The 23,263-nt window shown below is 36.2% G+C and overlaps 1 protein-coding gene across 2 annotated transcripts in view; it reads left to right on the forward strand.

Annotated features, from left to right (window-relative positions):
- Positions 1 to 23,263, forward strand: part of YES1 (YES proto-oncogene 1, Src family tyrosine kinase) — a 69,453-nt gene that overhangs the window by 37,342 nt on the left and 8,848 nt on the right. For both annotated transcript variants that reach the window (XM_072735048.1, XM_072735049.1), the window contains exons 2-9: positions 5,201 to 5,473; positions 8,717 to 8,816; positions 12,150 to 12,248; positions 13,529 to 13,632; positions 13,718 to 13,867; positions 15,303 to 15,458; positions 15,646 to 15,825; positions 22,331 to 22,407. In XM_072735048.1, coding sequence (XP_072591149.1) covers positions 5,209 to 5,473; positions 8,717 to 8,816; positions 12,150 to 12,248; positions 13,529 to 13,632; positions 13,718 to 13,867; positions 15,303 to 15,458; positions 15,646 to 15,825; positions 22,331 to 22,407 — 1,131 coding nt within the window. In that variant the 5' untranslated portion in view covers positions 5,201 to 5,208. The remainder of the gene's footprint in view (positions 1 to 5,200; positions 5,474 to 8,716; positions 8,817 to 12,149; positions 12,249 to 13,528; positions 13,633 to 13,717; positions 13,868 to 15,302; positions 15,459 to 15,645; positions 15,826 to 22,330; positions 22,408 to 23,263) is intronic.

Consider the following 23,263-nt stretch of genomic DNA (forward strand, 5'->3'; position numbering starts at 1 on the left):
AGAGATGCTGAATCCAGGAAGTAATAAGCTCCTAGCAATAAAGCAGTGATAACGTACTGTCAAGATACGCATTCAAACTGAAACACCAGCCTTTGGTGATTAATCTGTATGATCACATTGTTCTGTAGTTTCTGACTTATGAGATTTTTTACCTTCTGCCCATTACCATTTTTATCTTTAGATTAAAACCCTTTCTTGAGTTCAGAACAGCTTTCCGTGCATTAAGCTAAGTATAAATTTCATTTTTTAAAGATTTTATTTATTTATTCATTGTGACAGAGAGAGAGGCAGAGACACAGGCAGAGGGAGAAGCAGGCATCATACAGAGGGCCTGATGTGGGACTCAATCCAGGGTCTCCAGGATCACGCCCTGGGCTGCAGGCGGCGCTAAACCGCTGCGCCACCGGGGCTGCCCCCTAAGTATAAATTTTAGACTTACTGTGTGGGCACATATGGAAATGATACTTTAAAAATTATTTTATTTTCTTGAAATTAAAAGAAAAATCCCACAGAGTACTTTAAGCAATTATAGTAAAACACTTAAAATGTTCATTTGTTTGAAAGTGATCATTATTAAAGAATAAATCTGTTATATAAACTGAAGTACAAATTTATTTGGAAATTAATACCCTTTGTACTTTAATGACATTAAAACCAGAGAATGAAATGTTTTTTCTAGGGATTAATTTTTAAGAACATTTTAAGTAGCCATGATGGATTTACCGTCCCTGCTCCCCCCCCCCCCAGAAAAAACCCCTAAAAACTGAAAATCTGGATGAAATATATAAAACAACTGTTTTCAGATGTTAAGACAACAGCAGTGCAGGACTGTGATCCCTGAAATGAGGGAAACAAACAAGTGAGCTGTATGATCACCTAATCACTCCAACTTCCTGCCTATAGGCATAGTCTGAATTACAGAGCAGCAAGAGGATTCTTGAGCAAAGGACAGTGGTCTCAACAAGTTGAGAAGACAGAGATCAGAATTCATGGAGGCTGAGGCAGCTGAAAGTTGCAGTGCAAAATTCCAAAAGGACACTGTGTAGAAAAATAATTCTAAAAGCTTCTCTAGGAGTCTAATATTTTATTTTTCTCTGAATTCTGGAATGTATGTATGTAGAGTGAAACGAGTAAAGCCAGGCAAAAAGTTGACCAGGTTGATATGAGCTAATAGCCCTTTGAGGTCATGGGGCAGGGGCGGTGGGCATTTGAATTTTTTCTAGCTAGAGGAAAAAAATCTTTGTTGATCATTCAGAACTCTTAATAGAAACCCCCAAAGATTGTGTAATTATAAAGAAACATTACAAACAACTTTATGCTAATATAAATTTAATAATTTGGATAATTAGACAAATCTCAAAAGCTTTAACTTACTGAAGTGTAACAAGAAAAATCGAGAATTGGTCATTTATGTCACTTAGCATAATACCTACTAGGTCCATCCATGTTGTTGCAGATGTCAAGATCTCATTCTTTTTTGTTGCTGAGTTATATTCCTCTGTGTGTGTGTGTGTGTGTGCGTGCGTGCGTGTGTGTATGTACATATCATATCTTTATCCATTTATCTATTTTATTTTGTTTTTTTAAAAGGTGTTATTTATTTGAGAGAGAGAACACGAGCAGTGGGGAGGGGTAGAGTGGGGGAGAAGCAGACTCCCTGCTGAGCAGGACCCGGTCCCAGAACCCTGGGATCGTGACCTGAGCCAAAGGTAGATACTTAACTGATTGAACCACCCAGGTGCCCCATTTATCTATTTAAAAAATTCTTTAAGTAGGCCTCACATCCAGCGTGGAGCCCAACATGGGGCTGAAGTTCATGACCTTGAGATCCCGACATGAGCTGAGATCAGGAGTTGGGTGCTTAACTGACAGCCACACAGGCACCCCTATCCATTTATCTATTAATGGACACTTAGGTTGCTTCTGGATCTTTGCTATTGTAAATAATGGCATATAGCTTTCTAAATTAGTGTTTTTGTTTTCTTTGGGTAAATACCCATTAGTGTACATAGTAGATCACATAGTACTATTTTTAAGTTTTAGAGAAACCTCCATACTGTTTTCCACAGTGGCTACACCAATTTACGTTACACTAATGGCGCAGGAGGGTTCCTTTCCTCTACATCTTCATCAACACTTCTTATTTCTTTTTTATATTAATCATTCTGACTGCGAGGAGGTGATTTCTCATTTTGGTTTTGATTTGACTTTCCCTCATGACTGGTGATGTTGAGCATCTTTTCATGTGTCTTATGTCTTTTCACATGTGTGTCTTCTTTGGAAAAATGTTTGGTTCTTCTGCCCATTTGTCAACGACATTATTTGTTATTTTGCTGTTAGGTTGTATGAGTTCTTTATATATTTTGCATACTAATCCCTTATCAGGAATATAACTTGCACATATCTTTCATTCACTGAGTTACCTTTTTGTTTTGTTGATGGTTTCCTTTGCTGTGCAAAAGCTTTTTATTTTGATATAGTTTATGTTTGCTTTTGTTTCCCTTACCTGAGGGGATATATCCAAAAATATGTTGCTAAGGCTGATGTCAAAGAGATTACTGCTTATGTTTTTTTTTTTTTAAGATTTTATTTATTCATAGAGACACACAGAGAGAGAGAGAGAGAGAGGCAGAGACATAGGCAGAGGGAGAAGCAGGTTCCATGCAGAGAGCCTGACGTGGGACTTGATCCAGGGTCTCCAGGATCATGCCCTGGGCTGCAGGCGGCGCTAAACCGCTGTGCCACCGAGGCTGCCCTTAAGTTGTTTTTATATTAGGAATTTTATGGCTTCAGGTCTCACATTTAGGTTTTTAATCCATTTTGAATTTATTGTTGTGTATAGTATAAGTGGCCCAGTTCCATTCTTTTGTGTGTAGCTGTCCAGTTTTCCTAGCACCATTTATTGAAAAGACTGTCTTTTCCCCATTGTATATTCTTTCCTCCTTTGTCATAGATGAATTGACCATATAAGCATGGGATTATATTGAGCTCCCTGTTCTATTCATTCTATTGACCTATGGGTCTGGTTTTGTGCCAGTACCATACTGTTTTGATTACTATAACTCTGTAGTATACCTTGAAGTCTGTGAGTATGACATCCTCAGCATTGTTGTTCTTTCTCAAGTTTGCTTTGGCTATTCAGGTCTTTCGTAGTTCCATCCAACAAATATTAGAATTATTCTAATTCTGTGGAAAATTCTATTGGTATTTTGATTGGGATTTCATTGAATCCATAGATTGCTTTGGGTGTTATAGACATTTTACCAATATTAATTCTTACAATCCATGAACATGGTATACCTTGACATTTGTTTGCACTGTCTTCAGTTTCTTTCATTAATGTCTTATAACTTCCAGTATATCAGTCTTTCACCTCTGGTTAAATTTATTCTGAGGTGTTCTATTCTTTTTGGTACAATTACAAATGAGATTATTTTCTTCATTCTCTTTCTGCTATTTAATTATTACTGTGTAGAAGTGCAACAGATTTCTGTAACTTAGTTTTGTATCCTGCAGCTTAACCGAGTTCATTTATTAGTTCTAATAGTTTTTTGTTGGAGCCCTTAGAGTTTCTATATATTGTATCATGTCATCTGCAAGTAGTGACATTTTCGCTTCTTCCTTACCAATTTGGATGCCCTTAATTCTTGTCTGATTACTGCAGTATAGCTACCTCTTAAATGTTTTATAGCCAGGGTTATAAATGTTCACTCCTTCTTTGAGAATTTAAGAGTCAGTCATCTTATCACTGATCTACTTCTTTTTGAATGCCACATAAGAAAGGAAAAGCTGTAAAACAAGAATGACCTTTAAAAGTAAGTAAATTAATGAAAGTTCCATTCAGTGCTCCCACAGGAAGTGAATATAATAATTCAGATTTTGCAATATTGGTAACCTTGGTAAGCCAGACAGTTTGTAAAAGATGAGTAACTCTTGATATTTAAGAAATGTATTGCCAGTAATTTGAGGATAAGGTGGGAATTAGTCCAGGAAGCAAAAAACAAGATACCAAATGGAATAAGATGAAAGAGTCCCATAAAAAAAAAACTCCCCAAAGTACATTGGAGGTTTTAAGGATAATGAGGGTGAAAACTTGAATGGAAAATAGCATTTGTGATGATCTTTAGTGATTGGATAGAACATTAGCAGGTAGAGAAGTTTTAGATGTAAAATCCCTACACACTTGGGAAAGCGTAGGGCATATGTATTGGGGAAACAGGAAAGTGTGTGTATATAGATAAGCATGAGGAAATAATAGGAGATAAAGTTGGAAAGGTAGATTGGGATCAAATTTGGTAAGCATTGGGAGTATGACTGTAGATAAGGAAAAGCTACAGAGCTACCTGGTCCTATAAATGGTTACTGCTAGCTACAAATACATATTGAACACTTGAAGTATACTTGGTCCAAAATTGAGATATACTGTAAGTTTAAAATACATAATGGATTTCTGAGACTTAGTACAAAAAAACTCATTAAAATTTTTTTATATTGATGACATGTTGAAATTATATTTTAGATGTACTAGATTAAATAAAATATATTGTTAAAATCCATTTTACCTATTCCTTTTTTTAAAAAATGTGGCTGCTAGAAGATTGAGAATTATATATGTGGCTCAGATTATATTTCTGTCACAGAGGGCTGGTACAGATAGAAGGAATACAACCAGTATTTGCTAGTGCTTACTTCATGCTACATATTGCCTAGAACTTGTAATAAGTTTAAGTTAAACCTCATAGAAAGCCTTATGAAGTAGGTGTTGTTGTTGTTGTTATTATTATTATTATTATTATTATTATTATTATTCTTTTTCAAGTAACTGGGGTATAGAGAGGTCGAGCAACATACCTGAAATCACTCCACTACTGAGTAGGAAGCCAGGATTCCCACTGGGCCTCTTGGCTTCAGATCCAGGGGCTTTCCTAGCACATTATTTAATGTTGTCATTGGACCATTTAAGATGGTTGAGCTGGAGAATGACATGGTTGGAATGATGCTTCAGCAGAATGGTAATAAAGATAAGTGAGGAGAAGGAACTTCATTTTTAGCTGTCTAGTCTTTTGTTTGCTTTATTTTATTAATGTTACTTTTTTTGCAGGAGAAAAATTCCTTGTTTAAGGTGAAGTTTTGAATTGTATTTTTTTGAAGTATACTTTATATTAACCACTTCTCAAAATATTTGCCTGTCACCTTATAGATTTGATAATGGGCTGCATTAAAAGTAAAGAAAACAAAAGTCCAACCATTAAATATAGAACTGAAAATACTGCAGAACCTGTAAGTACAAGTGTCAGCCATTATGGAACAGAACACACTGCAGTGGCACCATCATCTTCGACAAAGGGAGCATCTGTTAATTTTAGCAGTCTTTCCATGACGCCATTTGGAGGATCCTCAGGAGTGACACCTTTTGGAGGAGCATCTTCTTCATTCTCAGTGGTGCCAAGTTCATATCCTGCTGGTTTAACAGGTGAGATTTAAATGGACAATTCTGTTGTCAGTTTGAGAATGTGACCTTAGGCAGGCAGTACACAAAGTTTTGGCCTGACGTAAGAAAAATAACTTACTGGGGATTTATATAAGTTTATATGAATTAAAGCTTCTAACCTAAAAATTAAAGCTATATGTTATACATGGATATTGTTCTGGAAAATTTGGGAATAAATTGATGATTATCTACCGGTTATACCGTTATTTCATTAATTCATTTTTCAAGTAATTATTAAGTGCCTACTATGTGGCAGGCACTGGGGATATAAAGATTAAAAACATACCCCCCTTCCTCAAGAATGTTATGATTTTTCAGGTTTATAAAGTACTATCCGATATTAAAGTATTCTAGTAGTTCCATAATATTAATTAAATGGCAATACTACGATGATAATACAGTTTTACTATCAGATATTGATTTAAAAAATGAAAGTCCTTGGGCAGCCCTTGTGGCTCAGCGGTTTAACGCCACCTTCAGCTTGGGGTGTGATCCTGGAGACCCGGGGTCGAGTCCCACATCAGGCTCCCTGCATGGAGCCTGCTTCTCCCTCTGCCTGTGTCTCTGCCTCTCTCTTTCTCTGTGTCTCTCATGAATAAATAAATAAAAATCTTAAAAAAAAAAAAAAAAGTCCTGAGGCTTAGAGTTAAATGTTTTTTTTTTTTCAGAGTCACAGATAATAAGCAAGAGAGCCCAGATTTAATGTCCTGTGCCAGATATCCCTTTCTTACATTATGATATCCTTTCTGAGAACAAGTGAGAAGTGACAACGGACACTTTCATGGAGTCAGAAATGCATTTTAAAAAGTAGTCAAACTTTGAAAAGAAGAGGTCTTTTGTGGGGTTTCCAAATCAGGGTACCTTGTCCCTTGAGTAACAAAATATAACTGCCTTAAAAAAGGTAGGGTGAGGGCAGCCCCGGTGGTACAGCGGTTTAGCACTGCCTGCAGCCAAGGGTGTGATCCTGGAAACCCGGGATCGAATCCCACATCGGGCTCCCTACATGGAGCCTGCTTCTCCCTCTGCCTGTGTCTCTGCCTCTCTCTCTCTCTGAATGAATAAATAAATAAATCTTTAAAAAAAAAAAAAAAGGTAGGGTGAGCTCTAGGATTCCTTGATACAGTAGAAGTTTCTTGATGTCATCAAGGACCCAAGTCCTTGATCTCTTTCTGGTAGCCCCTAGAGTAAATCAGCTTTAACCTTAGGCTTGGCAAAACAGCTGCTAGCATCAAATTGAGCAACATGTATCCTTACTAACAACCAGAAGGGTCAAAAAAGGAATCTATTCTACAGGCTTGGACTATAAATTTGTCCTTTCAGTTGGCTTAACCTCCTGAACAATAAAAGTGCTAAAGAAATGCCATAAGTAAATTCTATGAGACTGTTCATTTGAGAAGTTATGGACATCAAAGGGTCAATTATAGTCTGAATTCTAACTGCCTAACTCTAAATACCTCAGTAAAAATAGCCATGATAGTGTTCTCAGTCATCGGCCAAATTTTCAGGATTATATGTTTGGGAAAGACAGTAATCCAAAACAATTCAAGTAAATCTTGGTACTTAAAGATATACTTACTTACCTAAATACTTTACTTATGTGAAAAGTCTATCCGTGGATATACATCTGTTAGCACATATGGAGTGTCTGTGTGCCACCAATAGAGAATTGAAAGCAGGGATCCCTGGGTGGCGCAGCGGTTTAGCGCCTGCCTTTGGCCCAGGGCGCGATCCTGGAGACCCGGGATCGAATCCCACGTCGGGCTCCCGGTGCATGGAGCCTGCTTCTCCCTCTGTCTCTGCCTCTCTCTCTCTCTCTCTCTCTCTCTCTCATGACTATCATAAATAAATAAAAATTAAAAAAAAAAAAGCAAGAGAAACAAGGTTTCTGTCTTTTGTTTATATTATAATGAAAGTTGGGCAATAATTAGTGAATAAACAATTAAACAGGGTTAGTAATGGTATAAGATGCTATGAAGAACTGACCAGAGTGATTGGTAAAAGCCCTTTAGATGATCAGGGAAAGTCATCTTGAGGAACAATCATTTGAGCTGAGGTTTGATTGATGAGAATGATATTTATATGTGCAGAACTGGGAAGAGAGCTTTTCTGGGAAGAGAGAAGAACAAATGCAGAATTTAGGAGATACAGACAAACCTGGTGGTTATGAGGACACCAGAGGTAGAATTGTATATGAGACTGGAGAGTCAGGATTACTCAGGACCTTGTAAACTCTGGTAAGAAGTTTGGATTTTATTCAAGACCAAGAAGAAGCAATTGAAGAGTTTTAAATAAAGGATTTGCATAATTGAATTTCCTTTTTTAAAACCTCACTCTGGCAACTAGCCTTGTGGAGAATTGAGGAAAGCAGGTACACAAGTGGGTTAGGAGACTAGTCCTCCTCAACAGTCTCAGCAGACTCAGTGAGAGATAACAAGGATTTAGATTAGGGTGGCAGCAATGGAAGTGGAAAAGAAAATAGATACAAAGTATTTTAGAGGTAGAACTACCTGTGCTAATAAAGGGACTTAACTCGAGTACCCGATTAGATGGTAGTACCATTTGCTTAGACATTCAAGTAGAGATGTCAAATAGGCGGTTAATACATGACTGGAACTCAGTGGAGAATGGTAAATAAATAATCCATTCTATTCTTCAGCTTGCAGGTAATAGTTTAGTGTTGTAATCTCTTAAACAGCTCTGTACAATTCTGTGTATGACAGTTATTCTTGGAATTTATAATTCGTATCAGCCATATTATTAAATTTTTAAGAAAAACAAGCCATTTTAAGAGTTCATTATAATAACTGACCTTACTAAATCCTAGTTATTGCTACTGAGGATCAGTCTTAAGGGTGGAAATGTTTACTCCTTGTTCATAAGAAATTGGGATGATCAGTGCCAGTAGTTTATAGTACTTGTTAATACTTTTTCTGCCAAAGAATTGATTTGAATCTCTACTGTATTTCCAAGTCACAGATATTGTTAACTATGAATCAAAATTAATTTGTTTCTGTAGGTATATAGAATTTTAGAATTTGTAGCATCCAGTAGTTTCATGGAAGGCCTTCTGTAGAGCATCTCATTAGCTTAAACTCTAGCTGCCCAAGTCTTCATTAAAAATAGATTCTGGAGACTAGGAAGAAAATTATGCTTAAGCTTTTTTGCTGACATTTTTCTTTTATTAATTATGTAATTTACATTGGTCTTTTTTTTTTGCTCCAATAGGTGGTGTTACTATATTTGTGGCCTTATATGATTATGAAGCTAGAACTACAGAAGACCTTTCATTCAAGAAGGGTGAACGGTTTCAAATTATTAACAACACGTAAGTTGGGAATGTTTTGTGAGGGAAAAGTACTGACAGAAACCTACTCTTCATGCTGAAGCCACTTAGCTGGTTGATTCATTGCTGAGAGTGGTGAGGCATAGGTCTCTGCCCACTGGTTTGGATGATGTATTTGGTTTCTTTAGACACATAGCATAATAACTACTTCTGTAGCCAGAAATTATGACTTCTACAAATTGTGCTGCAGTGTGTGGTTCTGCCATAAACAGTAGACATATAAGAGTGAATTTAGAGGGAATATATGCAAGTAAATACATTACTTTAAAAAAAAATCTTTATAAAGAGAATTATTTGTTCCTATTCAAGCATAAGATGATTTAAGGATCTTATTTCTTTCTCTTAAAAAAAAAAAAGGAAAAAGGCCAGGTAGGGAACCCCTGCAGTCCCAACCTGACCACATTAAGTTGCTTTTTCCTTAGGTGACTCAGACTTTTTGTGTAAGACTTTTAGTCTGGGATGACTTCTAGACTTTTAGTGGGCCACTAAATGGCTTTCGTTATTTAGTGGCCTACTAAAAAAAATCAATGTTTGAATTGAAAATTCAGTGCTTGTTATGAAAAATAGATCTCATAATTTCATTAGGAGGCATAGCAACCACTTCGTAACTTCTCAAAATATATATTATGGTCTCTTTACTTCCTGTCATATTTCCTAACATTCTTGTTCCATTTGCTATCCATTATTCCAGAACATAAAATATGGACATGTCTGTCTGCTTTAAAGTCGTTTTTCAGTAGCTACCATTTGCCTTGCTATCGAGATAAAAGAAAAGCAATAACAATGGTGGACATCAGTCACCAGTTGCTTCCCGTTCCTCATTAAACTGCCTAGCTGTACTAAATTGCTTGTAATTTCATGAATACACTGGGGTTTCTCACCTTCCCATGCCTTCACACATACAGTTTCTTTTTTCTGGAATGTGACTTCCTGTCTCTCCATTTTTTTTTCTTTTATCTGGCCACCCCCATTTATCCTTCAAAATGTATATTCCTATGTGATTTCTCAAGGAAGCCTTTCTTGACATTCTTTCTCTCCCACCTGGCCCACACCTCATCTCCGACTGGATTAGGTATCTATCTTGCATGTTCTTGTCGCACCCTGTGCAAACGTCAGTCGTAGCTACCGTCACTACTTTGAATTATAGTTGATCATGTGCTTTTCATTCTTTCAGACCAGTGGCTCTGAATCCAGGGAAAAATTGCCCAGAAGACATTTGGCAATGTCTGGAGACATTTTTGGTTGTTACAGTTAGGGTGTCTCCACTGTTTTCTAGTCAGTGAAGGTTAGGGATATTGCTGAACATCCTCCAGTGCACAGGACAGCCCCCAACAACAAAGAATCATCCAGCTCAAAGAGTCAGTAGTGCTAAGGTTGAGAAATTCTGCTCTAGGCGGAGTTTCTTGAAGGTACAGACTTTTTACCTCTGTTCTAGCATACCCTCTCTTTATCACTTAAATGGTATTCAATAAATGCTTGAATGAGTCACGAATAGTTAGCACAAATGCAGAGTTTTCAGTTTGTATATCTGAAAGTGCTTAATACATACCAGGAACCTACAAACCAAGTGTGTGTTTGTCAATATTTAAATTGCCAAAGGATTTTTCATCGTTTTTCTGGAGAACAGATTCCCCTCAATCATTTATAAAATTTCAATTTAGGTAAAATATTTTCAGTACTTTTCTCTGGCAAAGCATAATGTGCATTTTTTTTATGGTGAAAAAATTTAGATTTATAGCCTGCTGGACTCAGTTTAGATGATCCCAATTTTGTTGGCAACATCCAAAGCATCATAGTCAGGAGCCAGTCGAACATATGCTTTCTTCTCTCCACCAGGCCTGATCAAGGTGTTGACCTTGGCTACATCAATGTCATAGAGCTCCTTCACAGCCTGTTTGATCTGGTGCTTATTGGCCTTGACATCCACAATGAACACAAGTGTGTTGTTCTCTTCTATTTTCTTCATGGCTGACTCAGTAGTTAGGGGGAACTTGATGGCATAGTGATCAAGCTTGTTTCTCCTGGGGGCACTCTTTCGAGGATATTTGGACTGCCTTCGGGGAGACGCAGGGTCTTGGGTCGTCGGAATGTAGGTGACATACGGATCTTCTTTTTTTGGTGACTGTGCACATCTTTCAGCACCGCTTTCTTAGCTTTCAAAGCCTTTGCTTTGGCTTCAGCTTTGGGAGGGGCAGGGGCTTCCTTCTTCGCCTTCGGTGCCATCTTCGTGAAAGGGCCATAATGTGCATTTAATTTTTAGTGGCAGAACCCACATTTTGTATGTCTTCCTCATTAGAGACTGATAATTTTTGCTCTTTTTCACATTAATTTTGGAAAAGTCAAGGCTTAGATATTGCAAACTATATATAGTTCTCATGTTCTGAATTGATTTTAGTCTTACTTAAATATTTATGATAACATTTTTGTAAACTTAATTGTAGGAATTAAATTTTTTATTATCCTTGCCTGTTGCAAATATTTTGTCTACAGGAGTTTTAGGACATCCTGATACTAAAATGACTAAAAAAGAACATTATGATTTTATGTATGATTAAAAGCATTTGACAATAAAGAATGAACTAATAACATGCTACAACATAGGTGAACTGTGAAAAAATTATGCTAAGTGAAAGAAACCAGTCCAAAAGACCATACCACATATTATATGATTCTATTTATATGAAATACCCACAATAGTCATATCCATAGGAACAGAAAGCAGATTTAGTGTTTGGCAATATGGGGGGAAGTGAGTAGAGGAGTAGAGAGTGACTTTTAATGGGTACAGGGTTTCTTTGCCCGGGGGTGGGGGAGTGATGAAATGTTCTAAAATTGATTGTGGTAATGGTGGCACAACTGTGTGAATATATTAAAATCCATTAAATTATATATCTTAAAGGGGGAAACTTGTGGTATGCAAATTATTTATCAGTAAAGCTTTTAAAAAAGAAAACATTCAGTTGAAACTGAGTAATTTAAAAGGTTTATCTCTGAAATTGTTTTGTTCAATATAGTTTATTGTTTTAGGTTGAAGGAGTTACGTAAAAAAGGATTAATAACTAAAATTAAACTAACTTTTTACTTTTTTGTTTGGAGCTGAAATATGTATGCATTTGTGCTTTTGCTTAGCCTTATTCCTTTAATTCATGTAACACATATTTAAATATTATTCTTTTGAGTTTATTTTTTTATCAAATAAGTGCATAAAAATTTAAAGTGAAACCTTTTCTCTACATAGATACCAGGCAACACTGCAATAAATTGTGTTTTGAGCAGTCATCTACCGTGTGGTAATTGTTGTTTTATATGTTACAGGGAAGGAGACTGGTGGGAAGCAAGATCAATTGCTACAGGAAAGAATGGCTATATCCCTAGCAATTATGTAGCCCCTGCAGATTCCATTCAGGCAGAAGAGTATGATACTACTTCATATTTTATTAATTACTTTGATTTTTAAAAATGTTTTAATGCACATTCTACTTAGCCACAATTTTACACACACACAATTACATACCAGTCTTAATACAGCTAATACATCACATTAATAAGAGATGTTACTTGAAAATTAATAATTAATGCCATACTATTTGCTTATAGTAGGATCATAAATGAATCTGCATTAATAATACTATTATGCCTAGTCTGTATCCTTTATATTTTCACTTAAAAAATTATATTAACCCTTTTTATATTCTATAGATCTTTCACTTCAAAAATTTACCCCCAGTTGATAGTATTTTATCAGAGTTAATTTCTTGACTTAGGTGCTTGGTCTGTGGTTATGTAGGAGAGTATCCTTGTCTTGAGGAAGCACACTGAAGTATTTAGGGGTCATGATTCAGAATATTTGCAACTTACTCTCAATCAGCTCAGAAAAAAAAAATGCATACAGAGAAAGAAAGAATACGACAAAGTAAAATTATAACAGTTGAGAAATTTGGGTGGAGGGTATATGAAAGTTCTATGTGCTATTCTCACAACTTTTAAAAAATTTCATCTTCAGTGACATTTTTTTAGGTCAAATCAAGAATATCTGGGATTCACAAATACTTGTTTTCATATCACAATAGTTAACACAGTGCCTTGCACATAGTAGGTGCTCTATCAATATTTATTTGCTTTTACCATATGTAATTTGTCTCCATAACTCTGTTCTGCTTCACACTTGTTAACTTCCTGTTTTATTCTGTGATTTTCTCCAAAGGAGATACTCCCTTTTATTCACAAAAGCTATATTAAATCAAAGCTGTGCTAATTTAGAGTTGTTAATAATTTGAATATAGTTCACTTGCACCTTATGAAAATAGATGATCACACTCTTACCAGAGGACCATGTCTGTTCTTCCTGCTACAGTCTTAACATTTCCATCTATCAGTGATTGAGGGGTTCTCTGTTATTGCCTTTCCTTCTCCATTTACCAGTCCTGTGACTTGCAGATGGAGTTGAATTAATACATGGAGTTTCTGTGTATTAACTACTGGTTGAGTAGCTAATACATGGAAATACTAGGACAGTATATTCTGACAGTAGTATCTGTAATAATTCTATTTAATAAAGATACTTTGTTGTGTTTTGCTGTGTTTTTAAGCTGTGTAGTTCTTTATTGTCATCCTCTTGCTCCCTTCTTACTAATCCTTATTTATAATCTTTCTGACCCTTCCATATTTCTAACTCAGAGCACTATTTTTTCCAGATGGTATTTTGGCAAAATGGGGAGAAAAGATGCTGAAAGATTACTTCTGAATCCTGGGAATCAACGAGGTATTTTCTTAGTAAGAGAGAGTGAAACTACTAAAGGTAATTATAATGTAATCCAAGTATAAAATTTTCTTGAACAGTATTTTGAGAAAGATACAGAAAAAGTATTTGTTTCCCCAACTAGGTGCTTATTCTCTCTCTATTCGTGATTGGGATGAGGTAAGAGGTGACAATGTGAAACACTACAAAATTAGGAAACTGGACAATGGTGGATACTATATCACAACCAGAGCACAATTTGATACTCTGCAAAAGTTGGTAAAACACTACACAGGTATGTGAATATTTCACAGGTGAAAATTATTTCTTGATGTTCTGTTTCATGAGGATAGAATCTCTGTCTTCATGTCTCTAATGGTTTAGTTTGGTACTTTATACCAAGAGTGTGCTTTATAGATGTCTATTGTATTCTAGTTTTAAAATGAGGAACAGGTAGTATTATTACCTGAATTAGGTTCTTAAATGGGCGAAAATCTTACTACCATTATTTGAGTCCCTGTATCTTACTGGCATAGTGTTTACATTGGAATTTCATTTCATGGTAATTAAATGCCAAGATAGATTATGACAATAAATAAAAAAACATAAAAGCAAATATTTTTTAAGGACGTTTGTTAAGTAGGTAAAACTGAATACTTAATGTAAAAAGCTCTATCAGATGTCCTTTGGGTTGCCTTCCTCTGCATGAGCTGGACCACATAAAACTTCTTAAAGTATAAGTCTAATGAAATTTAATCTGAAGATGCATTTTTTTTTTCCTGGAAAATTAACTTATAGCAACTGTAGACATTCTTCTAGTCTTTCAAGGACCTTTGGAAGGTATTCAGTATTATATTCTTTTGTCTCAAAATTTTGCATTGCCAGTTTGATATGTGAATGCATCTGAGAGTTTTAAAATTATTGATACAAGGGGAGGGGAAGTTTGCATGGCAGTCTCTTCTTCAGTGACAGCTAGCTACAGTCTGTCAAGGCAACCATCAGTCTTGACATTGATCACACATATTGCCAAGCAGTGATATCAGTTATAATTGCACTTTCTAGAATGTGGATTTGTGTGGTTACTTGGACACGTGACAGGATGTATCTTATTTATAACAAGAAAGATTGTATAAGCAGGATTCACAAGTCAAGCCATTGTGAATTTGGGAGTCCCTGTTTTTGTGTCTCCCTTATTTGAAAATCAGTATCTTAAATGAGATTTTTTCCTTAATTTTTGGTGTGCTTCTTACATTAGTGGTTAATTATTAGAAATAGCAATTAATGGTAGCATTCTCTTTGGGAAGAAATAAAACACAGTGGTCAAAAATAGAACTTTGAGGGCAACCAGAACTATGGTTTGAATTCCTTTTCCATCCCTTACTGGGTGACATTAAGAAAGTCACTTAAGTTTTTTGAGATTTATTTATATGAGATATTTTTAAGGTACTGAATTAGCACAATAGCTGAGACATAGTAAGTATTCAATAAATTATAACCTCAGAAATGTATTTAACAAAAAATGTTTCACCTCTTTTTTTTTTAATGTTTCACCTCTTGTATGTTTTGCTTCTTATATACATACAGTTCCCTTTTTTTTTTTTTTGAGTAAAGCTGAGAAAACATTGTTTTTGTTTTCTTCAATTTAAACATTCAAAAACAGTAATGTACTATAGAGTACCTGAATTTTTATAAGTAATTCATTTTACAGTATAGTTTATTCATTTATCTAGAACATGCTGATGGTTTATGCCATAAGTTAACAACCGTGTGTCCAACTGTGAAACCCCAGACTCAAGGTCTAGCAAAAGATGCTTGGGAAATCCCTCGAGAATCTTTGCGACTAGAGGTTAAATTAGGACAAGGATGTTTTGGTGAAGTATGGATGGGTAAGAAGCCTGAACTTTTGTTTCTTTGTCATTTCTTTACTATAGATTAAAACAGCATAATTTATGATAAGATATATTGAAGTATTTAAGGTGGTCATTGACCACTTTAATGACCGCTGGTCATTAAGGTTAGACTTAAAATCTCTTAATATTGAGATTAAAATAGTAGTCTGTCTTGTTTCTCTAGGAACATGGAATGGAACCACAAAAGTAGCAATCAAAACACTAAAGCCAGGTACAATGATGCCAGAAGCTTTTCTTCAAGAGGCTCAGATAATGAAAAAATTAAGACATGATAAACTTGTTCCACTATATGCTGTTGTTTCTGAAGAGCCAATTTACATTGTCACTGAATTTATGTCAAAAGGTATGTGTATATTTCTTTTAGTGTATTCATGTTGACAAATTTTTTTTTTTTTAAGATTTTATTTATTCATGAGAGACACACAGAGAGAGAGGCAGAGACACAGGCAGAGGGAGAAGCAGGCTCCATGCAGGGAGCCTGACGTGGGACTTGATCCCAGGTCTCCAGGATCAGGCCCTGGGCCAAAGATGGCGCTAAACCACTGAGCCATGTTGACAAATTTAAAAAAAAATAAGTCTGCATTTCTGTTTTTATGCCTACAAATTTTTATTGTGTAGTGTTCTCTAATTTAAGATTTTTATGTAGACATTGGAAAGAGAAAATCTGACATTTCATGTAATGGAATAGCAATTAGTTCCAGTTATTCCAGAGGATGGTACAAAGTTTAAAAGGAAAATTAGGGCAGTTTAATTTATGTTGAAAGTAAGTAGTTTTGGGCAGCCTGAGTGGCTCAGTGGTTTAGCGCCGCATTCAGCCCAGGGTGTGATCCTGGAGACCTGGGATCGAGTCTCACGTCGGGCTCTCTGCATGGAGCCTGCTTCTCCCTCTGTGTCTCTGCCTCTCTCTTTGTGTCTCTCATGAATAAATAAATAAAATCTTTAAATTAAAAAAAAAAGAAAGTAAGTAGTTTTTTATTCCATTTGACTAAAGAAAATGGAATAGCTAAGGAAAATGGGAAAAGTATTTCTATAAATTAAAATAATGCAATTAGAAAGATATTTGTATCTTTATTCCTAAAGCAAAGACATCAAGTAAAGGAAATTAATCTTTATTTTATTTTAGTGTAATCATAGTCTCCATAGTCAGAGTTCAAGAAACTTTTTTTGCACTATCATTTGTTAAAATTTCTCCATTATTCCAAACTCTAGACCCCAAGGTGCCATCTTTAGTAACAGAATTGGTTGTTAGAACCAGGATAAAGAGAAGGGACAGATGATGCTTTAGAAGAGGAACCTAAGCTCTAAGTATGTTGACAGTCCTGTTTTTGCCCTCTTGAATTTTAACTCTCCCCTCCCCCCTAAATCTTAATCACTCATAATTAAAGTTTCTGATTGTGTCATCCCCCTCCAGTAGTCCATTTTAGCCAACAATGTAGTTCCATCTAGTGGTGACAGGACCAACTGCAAGCTACATATTTACTGTAGGAAATCTACCCCCTTCCTCCCAAAGGAGTAAAAAAACCAAAAGTGAAGAATTGAGGTGGCCTGCCTAATTGATAGCCAAAACATACGTAAAGCCCCAAGGCACATGGCACTTTCATGAAGGAATCTCTTCTGCAGACAACTGCCAAATAACCCCTTTCAGAGTGCATTGGATGAACTCTGTGAGGAGGAGAGAAAAGGGACAAGGAGGAAGTTTAAATCAAGGTATTGATAGCACAAGAATATATTGGAGGTAAAGCTAATGGTCCATTTAGTTTTGTATATTGATTTCAAGAATTATTTAAATGGGGGAACATGATAGACATCTCTGTTGTCAGATTGCTGGGTTAGGATTATTTCTAGATGGGAGATTTAGAATGCAAGATCACAAATGACCCTTCTGGTTTTAAAACTCCATAATTTCCCATCTTACTTCAGGTACACAATAGTTTACCCTCAACAATCCATTCAAACTCATTGCTTCGTGTGCTCCCAAATAAACCCAATTTCCCGGCTAGACAAGTCTTCTTACTACTTCTGGTTTCCATGATTCTTTTCAAAACTTTCATCTGAAATTTGGTTTCCCTATCACTTAACCAGTCCATCAACCATACTTCCTTCAGATTGTACTTAAGTCAAGTGTTTGAAGCCCTACTATTAATATCCATTTTGGTCGTGATCATTATATTTTTTGAAATGTTTTTAATCAGACTATCCTATAAATTAACAACCAAACTGTATTGAATACCTCTAATTTATAGGAGACTCTGCTAGTCATTATGAGGTATCAAAGAAATAAAGCCACCCAAATAATCTACGTTGAATTTGCGGAGAAAAGACTCAACCTTCTAATGAGTTAATTTTCAGTATAAGAGTAAATAATAGCTCACTCTGAGTAAACAAATAAGCTACAGATCAAAGCATAATGAATTTCCAGGTGTTCACCAATTCAATAAGAATAGAAATGAGGAAGAGGTCACGTAGGCTAGAATAAGTTGAGAAAAATTAGTAGAAAAGTCAAGTCTTAAACTGACCTTTAAAGTTATAAATGCTATGAATGGGTAAAGAGAAAGGTATGGGTATTTCTGCAGAGCTAAGAGGATATGAGGAAATGAGGAACAGAACCATGGGAAGTGGAAAGTACAGAAGGCAACTAGTTGGAAATAGGCTAGAAAGGTATGTGAGGGGGCAACCTGGGTGGCTCAGCGGTTTGGTGCTGCCTTCAGCCCAGGGCGTGATCCTGGAGACCCAGGATGGAGTCCCCACGTCGGGCTCCCTGTGTGGAGCCTGCTTCTCCCTCTGCCTGTGTCTCTCTCTCTCTCTCTGTCTCTCATGAATAAATAAATAAAATCTTAAAAAAACAAAAAAAAAATGTATGTGAGACAAATTTAAGGCTTTTGGGAATTCATTTCACTATTACTTATTGAGTACCTCCCCTCTGCCAGGGTTATGAATGAGCTTCAAAGGGTCCATGAACTACCCCTGAAGTTCTGTGTCAAGCTTTTACATACTTATATGTTTTCCTGCAAAGAGATTCTATAGTTTTTGTCAGAGTTTCAAAGTAACTCATGAACAAAAAAGGGTTAAGGACCACTGTTTAAGATTCCAAATGTTCGATGATAAATGGATATAAGCCACATTTGAGTGGGAATAGGATTTGTTGTCTTTGATTAAAGATCAGACAGAGAAAAGGAATTGTCAAGATGACACCAATTCCATTATTAGATTTCTGTATGTTGCAGTTTTGCACTATTTTAGCAATTATCTGTTGTTACACTGAATAATGTTCTACTTAATGTATAGATCATAGTACCTTATTTAGATTCGTTATCCTGAAACAAAGAACTGTATCTTCTGTTTATTTCTATATACTCTGTGTTATCATGTAGAAGTATTTATGTGGTGTCTGTTTATCTTACAGAAAAGGAAGTGAAGAAAAGAAATGTCCCTTCCCCTGTTTAAGAACAATTTCTTTACCTGTGTTTTTGATCCTTCCGTACATCTAAAAAGAAAACCCTTCCTTGGTATCAACATCTGCTTTTCACCTACTGCTCTGTGTTGTTTCCCTTCACACCCAAGATTTTTTTAAGAAATACTCTTGTCTTCACTTCCTAACCAGCCATTTACTCTTTTTAAAAACTATTTAAGTTTATTTAATGTCAACACTTTTCATAGATTTTTTTTTATTGTGGAATATTTCAAACATAGAATACCATAACAACCATGTCCCTGCCATCCAAATTTAACTAATGTTTACACTTTGCCGTATTTGCTTCTGTCTGATCTCTCTACTAAGAAAACAAAACATTACAGATCTAATTCCATCTTTGTTTTTTTTTTTTTTTTTTTTTTTAAATTTCTATTTATCCATGATAGTCACACAGAGAGAGAGAGGGGGGGGCAGAGACACAGGCAGATGGAGAAGCAGGCTCCATGCACCGGGAGCCTGACGTGGGATTCGATCCCGGGTCTCCAGGATCGCACCCTGGGCCAAAGGCAGGCGCCAAACCACTGCACCACCCAGGGATCCCTCCATCTTTGTTTTTACCCCTCCTTGAGCCCATTCTCATTTGAGCCCTCCCTTCAGGCTCTTTCAGGCCCATTTCCCTTCCAGAGGTAACCTTAATTTTGAAGCTGGTGCTTACTTTTCCATCTGTCTTCCTATTAACATACTTCTATTGATATATATTTACCTATTAACAGTATGTGTATGTTTTTAATTTAGGTAAATCTAGCTTTATTTTCATGCAACATTATGTTCTTGAGATTTTTTCATATGGACAAGGAAGATATAATTTGTATATTTGTTAATTGTTGAATGAGATTCTGTATGAGTATACCATTGTTTATTCATTTCTTTCCCAGTGAGCATTTATATTGCTTCTAGTTTGTCACTGTAACAGATAGTGCTGCAGTGAATGTCCTTGTGCTTCCCTCTTCTGGCCTATATACCAGAATCTCTAGTGCACTGGATAGCAACAACATTAGTATCACCTTGAAACTTCAAGATGCAAACTCTGGCAATAGGGCCCAGCAGTCTTCACTTACCCACCACCTTGTGTATTAATGGTTCATTCAGTGAGGTTGATTCCATTTATCACATCTCTCTGGAAAATATCTCCTCTCCATTCCCATTGTCATTGCTAGATTTTAGCATAATAGTCTCTCTTTCTTAGACTATTGCAGGAACTTTTAAATTTTTTTTAAAGATTTTATTTATTCATGAGAGACAGAGTGGCAGAGACACACAAGCAGAGGAGAAGCAGGCTCCCCATGGGGAGCCCGATGCGGGACTCAATCCTGGGATCACGCCCTGAGCCGAAGGCAGACGCTCAACCACTAAGCCACCCAGGTGTCCCTTGCAGGAACATTTAAACTTAATCCTTTTATGCAGTTTTGCCCCCATTTCATTTTCCATATTACTATTGGAATGATTGCTTTTTAAATATAAATCTGATCGTATTGCTTCTCAGCATAAAACTTCATATAAAAAGACTAAAGTTGGGACACCTGGTGGCTCAGCAGTTGAGCATCTGCCTTCGGCTCAAGGCGTAATCCCGGGATCTGGGGATCAAGTCCTGCATCAGGCTCCCTGTGAGGAGCCTGCTTCTCCCTTTACCTGTCTCTCTCTCTCTCTGTCACTCATGAATAAATAAATAAAATATTTTTTAAAAAGTTACAAAAATAAGACACAGAAATCCTCATACATACCTCAGCCAGATTTGCCAACAACTATGTATGTATCTCTTAATACATAAAAGGATTTTTCCCTGAACTGGGAGCACATTGTAAATATTATGTTCCTTTTATCTCTAAATACTTCAGTGTTTTGTCTTCTAATGACAGAATCATTGTCTTACCTAACTACACTACAGTGATCAAATTGGAGGACTGTAACATGGATACAATTCCATTATCTGATATCAGTCTATGTTTCACATTTATCAGTTGTCCTGGTGATGTCCTTAATTAACAGCACCCTTCCCCCTCCCCAATCCAGAATCCAGTCCATGGTCCTGGATTTCTTTTAGTTACCATTTTTCTTTGATGTCCTTTAATCTGGAGCAGTCCCTCTCTTAGCTTCTTTTTTTGGCTTTCATGACATTGTTATTTTTGACAAGATCTGTATAGTTGTTTTAAAAATGTACCTTAGGGATGCCCGAGTGGCTCAGTGGTTGAGCATCTGCCTTTGGCTCACGTCATTACGCTGGAGTCCTGGGAGTGAGTTCTACATCAGGCTCTCTGCAGGGAGTATGCTTCTTCTCCTTCTTCCTATGTCTCTGCCTCTCTGTGTATCTCTCATGAATAAATAAATAAAATCTTTTTAAAAATGTATCTTAATTTCGTTTATTTTTTCTTGATAAACTTCATCTGCATGGTAAGCTTTTAACTAACAATACAAGAATAGCAACTAGACTTTTCTAACCTTTCTGTTATCTGTTATGCATAGTACTTTGCAACTGTTATTCATAGTACTTTGCTGTTTCCTGGTATCTTCTGCTAAAATTGAGAGAAGTTCATTTAGACTAACACTTCAATGTCAACTCCGCTACCTAGCTCAATTTTTAAGAACCCTAGGGAACCCTGGGTGGCGCAGCGGTTTGGCGCCTGCCTTTGGCCCAGGGCGTGATCCTGGAGACCCGGGATTGAATCCCACGTCACGCTCCCGGTGCATGGAGCCTGCTTCTCCCTCTGCCTATGTCTCTGCCTTTCTCTCTCTCTGTGTGACTATCATAAATAAATAAAAATTAAAAAAAAAATTTTTTTAAGAACCCTAAAATATTCCCAGTTGTCTACATTCTTGATTCAGATTGATTTAAAAATATACAGAAACATAAAAATATATATATACAGAAATATACAGGTATCTGCTTTTGGATCAAAATTGGGATTACTGATCTTGATCAAAGCAAGGAAAGAATGTCTATAATCTAGTGAGATTATTGAGTTTTCCATTTGTTATCAGAAAAGTTCTTTTTTTTTTTTTTTTTTTATTTATGATAGTCACAGAGAGAGAGAGAGAGAGGCAGAGACACAGGCTGAGGAAGAAGCAGGCTCCATGCACCGGGAGCCTGATGTGGGATTTGATCCCGGGTCTCCAGGATCGCGCCCTGGGCCAAAGGCAGGCGCCAAACCGTTGCGCCACCCAGGGATCCCCAGAAAAGTTCTTAAAATTTCAGTTCAGGGACCTCTTCTAGAATATTAAAGATAATTATTCAGAAATTCCAAAGCTGCAATAAATATTGAAGAATGACAGGTTTAAGTTTTGTATTGTAATGTGGTGACTTGTTTGGAGTTGGCATGTTTATTTCAGTCCTAATTTAAGATTTGCTTATGTTCCATGAACATTTTTCTCTCTCTCACAGGTAGTTTATTGGATTTCCTGAAGGAAGGAGATGGAAAGTATTTGAAGCTCCCACAACTGGTTGATATGGCTGCTCAGGTATTTGTGTATCTGTACATACATCAATTTGCTTTGAAAGTATACATAAAAATGTTAAATAATCAGTGGAAGACTGTTGTTTATATAGTGAAATCATGGAATTTTAGAGTTGGAAGGAACGTTAGAGATAATCGAGTCTGATTTCCTTATGTTACAGATAATGTAGTATCTGAAGACCTGTGGTATCTAATTCATATAACTTACTCATATTAGAACGAAGTATGTAATTCCCAGTATAGTGCTGTCCTGTATAATATGGGCTTTCAGAAACCTATGAACTAACAAATATGAAATCGATATGTATTTATATATCAGCAGATAAATTTAAGATGAGGGATTGCTAAAGAAAATATTAGAAATCTAAAGTGTATGCTGAACTTTTTATTTAATGTAGTCCAAAACAAGAATGAAGATGGCAATTATACTTAAAAATGGGATTTTTTTTTTTTAAAGATTTATTTATTTATCAGAGAGAGAGAGAGGCAGAGACACAGGAGGAGGGAGAAGCAGGCTTCATGCCGGGAGCCTGACGTGGGACTCGATCCCGGGACTCCAGGATTGCGCCCTGGGCCAAAGGCAGGGGCTAAACCACTGAGCCACCCAGGAATCCCAAAAATGGGATATTTTTAATCTCCTGAATTTTTTAAATTTATTTTTAAATTGTTATTATCATATTCTAGCAATTTTATATATTAAAAAAATTTTTTTAAATTTAAGTATAGTCACCACAATGTTATATTAGTTTTAGGTATATGGCATAGTGATTTAATAAGTCTATATTGTGTTTATAAGTATAGCTACCATCTGTTTCCATATGATGCTATTATAGTATCACTGACTACATTCCCTTTGCTGT

The sequence above is a fragment of the Vulpes vulpes genome, chromosome 13, assembly GCF_048418805.1.
Source record: "Vulpes vulpes isolate BD-2025 chromosome 13, VulVul3, whole genome shotgun sequence".
Taxonomy (NCBI): Eukaryota; Metazoa; Chordata; class Mammalia; order Carnivora; family Canidae; genus Vulpes; species Vulpes vulpes.